Source organism: Festucalex cinctus, chromosome 1 (assembly GCF_051991245.1).
Source record: "Festucalex cinctus isolate MCC-2025b chromosome 1, RoL_Fcin_1.0, whole genome shotgun sequence".
Classification (NCBI taxonomy): domain Eukaryota; kingdom Metazoa; phylum Chordata; class Actinopteri; order Syngnathiformes; family Syngnathidae; genus Festucalex; species Festucalex cinctus.
Window position 1 is genome coordinate 39,350,878 of NC_135411.1, and position 8,318 is coordinate 39,359,195.

The 8,318-nt window shown below is 40.9% G+C and overlaps 1 protein-coding gene across 1 annotated transcript; it reads right to left on the reverse strand.

Annotated features, from left to right (window-relative positions):
• Nucleotides 1–558: 558 nt before the first annotated feature.
• Nucleotides 559–7,646, reverse strand: nags (N-acetylglutamate synthase). The gene is made up of 8 exons (XM_077535016.1): nt 7,270–7,646; nt 5,300–5,571; nt 3,403–3,616; nt 3,074–3,254; nt 2,878–2,917; nt 2,660–2,791; nt 2,031–2,207; nt 559–1,877 (listed from the first exon to the last, which is right to left on the reverse strand). Exons 1-8 carry the CDS (start codon nt 7,603–7,605, stop codon nt 1,688–1,690), a joined length of 1,542 nt encoding a protein of 513 aa, XP_077391142.1. The 5' UTR covers nt 7,606–7,646; the 3' UTR covers nt 559–1,687.
• Between the last annotated feature and the right edge of the window lie 672 nt (nt 7,647–8,318).

The following is an 8,318-nucleotide window of genomic DNA, read 5'->3' on the forward strand; positions in this document are numbered from 1 at the left end:
GTTGTGCTGTGGGAACAACTTTCAAAGTGCCTTTTCTCAGACACGATTTCTCTGAAGCGACATGGAAAGCAATTGGACGAATTCTTCTCAAAGGATTTCAAGATTGTCCGTTCTTTCCCACCAAACTAGCCCCGCCTTTTGTTGAGGAAATACTTTTTGGTTCGGTGCACAGTAACCTGACGACAAGTTTTTTTTCAGTTTGTGAGCAGTGAAGAGCAGGACATCCTCCAACGTGCTCTCGATGATTTTCCGGCTGTTGATGTTAATGACCCATGAATTGATGGGCTTGTTTGAATGTCGAAAAATGATCAAAGCTGTGAATCTGCCAGTAATCTTGGATGAAGTAACACACAGAGAATTTGTTCAGAAACCCATGTTTGTGATCCACTGCTGGTGGGAGATCATTAAACCACACATTAATCTTAGTTCTGAGGAACTGACAGAAATGTACAGTGATTCAATTCGGAAAATAATTTCTTAGTACAGTATAAAGTACACATTTGTTAGTTGTTTTATTACCCTTTTCCCCTTTACAGGACACAAATACAATATGGCATGTTACCTCTTTCATTGGTCTTTTATTTACAGTAGCTTTAATTAGCTCACAAGAACAAGTTTGATTACCTGTACAATAACTGTGTGCTTCATAATAAAAGAGAATCAGTTTAAGCCCAAGTTGTCTCTATTTTATGATTGTATATTAATTAGAAACATGATATATTTATAATCCAAACAGACAATATCATTTGAACATGGATACTCTGGTCAATTGCAAGAAATATGACAAATTTATATCTCGTGATGACTTTGCACATCATGAAGACTTTAAAATGTGTCGTGATGACTTTAATTTTACTGCATTGACTGTAAATGTTACATCCTGTCAACTTTGCAGCACAAATCTAGCACAAAAAGTAGTGTAAATGTACGCATGGGTGGATTTTTCTTTCTTTTGGTATTTTGTAGATGGTTGCAGTTAGAAAGGGGTCATGCACCGTAGTGGGAAAAACACAGCCAACTTGCTTCCTGGCCAAGAAGATCTCCACTTGTGAATGATTTAAAGTTGGCAAGGGCAATCAAAAGTTGTTTTTTTTTTTGTTTGTTTTTTTAAATAAACAAACATTTTGACCTTTTTCCAACCTTATTTTTGTCTACCAAATGACCAAGTACTGTAGTAAGAATAACATTGCTGCAATTAGCACTCCAGGCTAGCTAGCTGTTACTGAAAACACTATCTGTAGAAGCACCAACTGTTTGTTGTTGTGCCTGGTCACATCTGAAATTGTCTTTTGAACAGCTTACCTCAGCACACAACTACTAGAAACGAATTGGCATTGGCTGGATTTGGCTCTGACTTTGGTCATAATCACAAACATTAGTAAAATTGGCACAAAGTAGCCCATCAGGGGGAAATTAAAAAAAAAACATTTCCTCATAATATAAATTGGTAAGTTACCTTATGCCGATCACTGTCATAAAAGACTGAGGTAACCACAGCTAAAAATAGGGAAACATTTATGACTGTCCAAATTCTCAAGACACTGTGCCTCAAGTTCACATTTCATTATGTTCAATGAAAGACTTAGAAAGAAATAAGGAGAAAGAAGAAATAGAAAAGCCATTAGCTCTAAGTTCGGATGCCAAAAATTTGAGGCTAAAAGGAACCCACTGTGTAAAGTAGATGAGATCACCCAGGACCTGAAGTGTTTGATGATGCTTTCACATTTGGGGTTGGCGTGAGAGGGCAAGCATGGAAAGAGTCAGGAAGATTCTTAGCATACTCGACAAGCTCATATGACTCTCGAATGTCCGTAAGTCCGCACCAGAACACGATCCAGTCGCCATTAGCAAAGCTCCCGTCACAATGCTTGAAGTACCTGGACAGACAGAAGGAGAAATATTAATACCAAACTGAAAGTTATGAATGCCAAGAACATTTCAACCAGTCATCTTTAAATACAACATTACAATATATAATTAGAGCTGTATTACTTTGTCAACATGAAGAGCTGTTTTTGTTTGTGTCTTACCAGGGATTCACTTTGTTGTTAGTTTTGGACCTCCAGAAGAGTTTCCCCAGGTCTTGCCTGATACACTCCCACATGATGTGGCCGGTGCCCTGGCCCTGCTCAGTGCTGCTCACCACTATTTTATCCAGATAGGGTGTGTTCGCCACTTCCATGGTGACAATGGCTGCAGCTGTGTAGCTGGCCACACAAAACAAAACAACAACTCAGATTTCTGTCTTCACAAATATTGCTCAACCGTGCTAATTTGCTTAACCATATTTGTATGCAGTTAATGGGTTTCACCACTTCCTTAATTCCTCATTATTATTGTTATTATGTTTATTATTATTATCATCACCATCATTATCATCGGGTTTTAAACATGTTATCTTAAGGGTTTGCCTTACCCATATGAAGTGGCAATTCTAAATTAATTGTCATCAACAAGAGGAGCTACTGCTATAGATAACATTTCAGGTGAAAACTTGGGTTCGGCTACTTTCCAATCTAGTTCTTTGACACCAAACTCATCTAACCACATCTTAATGGATAAAAACCATCCAAGTTGGTGTAAATATCCATAATGTCAAACAATGTTGGTTACCAAATGCTTTGATAAGATTACAAATTTTTAAGGTATTAGCACTCACCCTTCAGAAAGATAGACCGAATGCAGATGCCCTTTGAGCGAGTCAATGTAATCCCGCTTCAGAGTTTTGTCAAATGTTTTGTTGATGAGAGCCAAAAGACGATCCACATCAATCTCATTGAATGACGTGTACCTTCCAAAAAATACACACAAATGCAAAAGGCGAGTCATAGAAATTGTGATTTTTACAACTGAGCAAACATCTGATGAGCTTTTTACCGATGTATAGGATCTCTGTTTTTAAATAGTGATCCGGATCCTAAAATAGAATGACATGGACACTCAGACACAGTAGACAGCAATATGAAAGCGTCTCCAGGAAGAAGTAACTAAAATAACCAGTCTAAGTATGTATGTGTGCACTGTGCACGTGTTACAAAAAACAAACAAAAAACAGCGAGTCAGTCAGCAGCACCTTTGTGGCTGAACAGCTCTGTCAGCAGTGTGTCAACAGACGTGATGACTGCAGAGGACTCCGTAGGCAGACGGCTAAGCAGTCGTGCTATTCCAGACACTCTGTGACGCTCTTTCGCACTTAGCCATGGTGCCATGGACAGATGAGGCAGGTCCCCAGGCAACGACACTGTACCCAACACCTGAACAAACAAACTCCAGTAACATCAGGGTGCTTAACTTTTTCCACACCACACTAATTAAACCACACTTTTATAATATCTGTTGCGTCATCATGTGCACATACAATATATAAACAAACATGCTTATAGGAAGCGTTAACAGTCGTGCCTTGTTTTCCTGATTCCGCAGGCCTCCCATGTTGGTCAAGAACATGACTTTGTGGGGCTGCAAAGCATGAGAAATCGCTGCCGTGACTTCCATTGAGTCCAAAATGACAGCGCAACCTTGCTCGTCCCTCCCCACCGGGCAAACCAAAGGAATCATCCCACAGTTGAGACTCCACTGGAGGAGGCTGGTATCAACGGAAAGGGATGGTAGCGCACTGTAATGAAAGGAGGAGAGACTGGAAAGGAAAAATCGCTCGTGAAGATAAATTAAGAATAGAGATCCTGACGTTGACGTCACGCTTCCCAAAATGGCCGTTAGCACAGCCATTTTGGCATGATAGAAAACGCATCTGCCCCTTTGAGTAAACAGCAAACGCCACACTTAAACATTGATTGACAGCTGCTGTGGATCAGCTGCCACAACAAGAAGAGGCTAAATAAACAAATAAATAATCAGCATGCTCCAGGCTACCAAAAAGAAGAATAAATACGTGGCCCATGTGGCACTTTGTACATGGTGGATGAATCAGCAGATGCTAACTGTTAGCACACACAAAATGTGGGAGAAATAATCTTTTTCGTTCATTTGTGCTGCTACGGTTTAATAGATATTACACAATTGAATTTAATAACTTACCAACACCATAAAAAGAAGACTTTTTACGGCATAAATGACGGCGGCCGTGGTCGATTTAGCAGCTAGGTTGCTCACGTAAATAACACAGCAACACTTGCGTCAAACTGCGAACGTCGATGGCATTTTGAGTACACATAAAGGGGACAGGGCGGCATGGTGAATGATTGGTTAGCACGTCCACCTCCCAATAGTGAGGACTCGGGTTCGAAGCCTTCCTGGGTGGAGTTTGCATGTTCTCCCCGTGCCTGTGTGGATCTTCTCCGGGTACTCCGGTCTCCTCCCACATTCCAAAGACATGCATGGCAGGTTAATTGGGCGCTCCGAATTGTCTCTAGGTGTGCTTGTGAGTGTGGATGCGTGTTTGTCTCTGTGTGCCCTGCGATTGGCTGGCAACCAATTCAGGGTGTACCCCGCCTACTGCCCATAGCCAGCTGAGATAGGCTCCAGCACCCCTCGCGACCCTTGTGAGGAGCAAGCGGTTCAGAAAATGGATGGATGGATAAAGGGGACATAAATCCGGATTGTAAAACCTTTGTATGATCAGATTTGAAAGCACTCTCCGACAATAGAGGGGGTAATTCCACGTTGTAAGCGCCACCAAGTTGGAAAAAAAAAAACCCTTCCTGACACTTCAGCAATCCAACATATCCTCCTTGTGCATGTACGTGTATATCATGTCCTTTTTATCAAAGTGACTGTCAATGTTCTTGGATGGAAAGTTGACGGATAAATGCTAGTTTTCGCCCTCCACAACACTGGAGCCCATTAACGCTGCCACAATAATTTCCTGCCACGGATCATTTTGGAATGTGGAAGGACGCCAGAGTACTTGGAGGAAAAAACACAAAAAGACAAGGAGCACAAGCAAACTCAACACAGGAAGGAATCACTCTTGCAACCAGCAACATATAAAATAGCTGTTATATGAATACGCCTCCACAATCCAGGATCTACCATGAATTATTTAGTCCCACCTTGACCACCTCGGTCTCACTATAGCAGGGCTCTTTCCTGGTTCGACTCACATCTGCTCAACAGAGAACTGCCTCCATCCATAACTCCAGATCCACTCCAGCTTCAGACAAGCGAGGCATACCACAAGTATCTGTACTTAGATCTCTGCGCTTCCCTATCTACATGCGTGCTCTCCATTCATCACATTATCTGGCAACATGGACTGACCTTTCTTTCCTGGAAAGTTATTATTGTTGTTATTACCTTTACAGTTTGCACGGTCTGTTGGGCACCTGTTTTTCCTCACCTGCTTCCACTTGGCACTATTAGGAAAGCTTCAGCCGAGAAGAATGGCAGAACAGTTGCCGACTGTTGTTGCAGAGCCTCAGTCAGCTGCTGACTTTGCTCCACCAGTACCCTGGAACGCTGAGATTCCCACATTGTTACAGCGTCATCACCTTTGTCATAGCGTGACATGCCCATCACCACTACAGGCTTCATGTCCATTCGCTGGAGGAATGAGAGCCCAATGGCCAGACTGCCAACCATCTTGCTGCTGTCAAACACTGAACTATCCACCTACGGGAGAGAGGGCATTTTTAAAATCATCTGGAAGTATAACATCATCATTTAATATACATTTCCGTCATAAAGTCAGGCTCAATTTTTTTTTAATTTTTTTTTTTTGCCCTTGGCGGAGCAGTTTTACCAATCAATGGCTTCATTTGAGGAGCAACTTACTCACTACGAGGAACTGTTTTTTTTGCCGGTTAATCCCATAGAACTGAACCAATAAAAATGTCACATAATGAATAAACAATTGTTATTCTTTTTTCTTTTAGAATAGTTTTTGTTTCTTAAATTTCCATGAGCAGCAAACCATTTTGTTGTCGAGAAGTATAGGTAAATATATTTTTAAAAAGCTCTGCTTTAATGTAATTTTATATAACAACATTTATTAAAAATATTCCTTTATTAGGCAGCTACAAAATAATTAAACTGCAAAAAACCATAACTGGTTTCAGTTGAACTTGTAATAATTTAATGGTAAACGGACCGAACTTATATATCACTTTCCACATATGGTGCTTAAAAGCGCTTTACAGCGCATCATATTGAAGCTTTTAACTTTTTCTGCTAAACTAATTTAACGTGTAACAACACCGAAACTCTCCCTCCAAAAAAAAAAAAAAAAAAAAAGTATACATTTGAATATGTAATACAAGGGGGTGGGTTGACAAAAACTGATCTTTTTTTTCTGTTGGAAAATATTTGCCCTGTTTTGGAGAAGATTCTCTCAGTAGGGACGAACATCGCTATAATTCACCATCCAGCATCAAGCAGTAACACTTGCATTACTGGCATTTTCATTTATAGAATACATGTATGTGTTCTTTGAGGTCCCCCCAGCCCCCCCTTGCTGCCTCTGCCATGTTGACTTGTTGGAGTTATATTGCTTGTATGGTTTAACAATTAGAATTATATATTAAGGAATTGGAATGGAAGAAAGTGTATATGAAAATTACTACCAGGGGACTAATAATTTAGTCAAATGTTTCTATAATTAATTAAAAATAATAAACTCACCAATTAATTAAGTCTGCCTCACGTATAGTGAAACTGAAATGTCTTAAGTTTAACATGACTTTATTAAGTAATCAGATGCACTCTAATGCTGTTATAAGATGTTCAAATAAATCCTGATTTAAAAAAAAAAAGATTTGTTTGCGTTTGTAAGCCTGCATATATCACTATAGAACGTAAACCGTTAGTTAAAAAAACTCATCTTTGCCGTTTTTGTGCTCTTTCTGAAATAGCCGAAAATTCCACAAGATGGTGGAAGTAATACATTGGTGCTAAGGATGTATGTTTACGTGATACATCTTGACTACGAGACAAGCTTGATGTTGGGGAGGAGCTAAGTTTAGCCTGGGTTCTTCGTGGAAGTAGTTACAAGAGTCTCCTCTACTTGTGCACCTTGTGCATTAAAAAAAAAAAAAAAAAACATATCACAAGGGTTTTCTTTAGCTATGCTACTGCAAGTACACAATTATCCCAGTTGTTATACTAATTTACAGGTGACAACACTAATAACATCTCATTAAGTTTGATCTATAATTAGGCCTATAAAGTAGATAGTTCAAGTGCCACTCAAACAATCAAATCTGGTAATTGGCACAGCCTCATATGTCATGTCATTTTCATCCATTTAGCCTGCACCTTTTGCTGGTCTAATTGGATGATTAAAACACCCGCGCCACGCGTAAGAGCGCACACCTCGATAACGGCGAAAGGAGACTGAGGCGAAGTTGCTCTCTGGAATTGGGTGAGCCAGTACCGGGCTTCCCTGGGGTCTCCACCAACTTGGCTGAGAAAAGCCTTCACGTCCCGGTATGCTTGGTTGGTTTTGGCACGGGCTGAGGCGGAAAAATGACGAGCCGCAGTCTTTCCCGCCATTCCGGGCGCGCTGGAGCTTGACGCACGCAGCGTTGTGGGACCCACCTTTCTCGATGGAAAGCCTTTCGTCATTTCCAGGGGGGACGTTTTTGATAAGTACTTACTCGCCATGGCCACCGCCCGGCATCCGGACTGTCCCCTGTTTACGTTGGCCATGCCGTGAGTCCGTGACCGTTACTGGTGGGAAATTTCCCCAAGGGGATCTGGCCAGAAGACCTGCACAGTCAGCACTTTTGCATTCCAGTTGCGCTGTGTGTCACGCAGGAAGTGGTGGGATAGACTTCAAAATAACAGCGTTGCACTCTAATAATCAGCAAGTGCTGGTACAGCTTTGAAAATAAAAGCGAATGCTCTCGGATCAAGTTGTAAACGCGCATTAACTACGCGTCCTAAGGGCACTTTTCCTACCGTTTGTGACCATCAGGCAGCATAACTTATAATATCATTGTGTTAGTTAATTCCGCAAAACAGTGATTAGAATGGAAAGTAACGTGATCATGTTTAAAACCCACGTTGTTGTTTTTTGTTGTTGTTGTTGTTGTTTTTTTGTTTTTTTCTTGACAGCTCAGAATTGTTCATTCGGCAGTCTTACCGATTCAACATATCATCATCATTGATCTCGCTCCCTCTTTTTTTAATGTGCATATGTGCGGCGCTGTGGGTTTGTGCTCATTAATTCACCTGAAACCAGTTTTTTAAATGGACCGGAACGCACTGGTACGGAGCTCCGGCACTTATAAGGCGTTTTTCCACCAACAAGTCCAGTAACTTTGAGTTCTGGGTAAAGGGAGTTCTTGGTTGTAAAAGTTCAGTAGGGGATTTAGAATTGTGTTTCCACAGCTTCACAGCTGTTTTAGAGTTCTCGATAA

Bases quoted from the DNA above. Each gene is read 5' to 3' on its own strand.
- nags (XM_077535016.1), bottom strand. From the start codon at position 7,605: ATGGCCAACGTAAACAGGGGACAGTCCGGATGCCGGGCGGTGGCCATG. The intron at 3,255-3,402 runs GCACGACTGTTA...TTGTTTGTTCAG, and splicing joins TGCGGAATCAGGAAAACAAG to GTGTTGGGTACAGTGTCGTT. The intron at 1,878-2,030 runs GTAAGACACAAA...CTGTCTGTCCAG, and splicing joins AACAACAAAGTGAATCCCTG to GTACTTCAAGCATTGTGACG.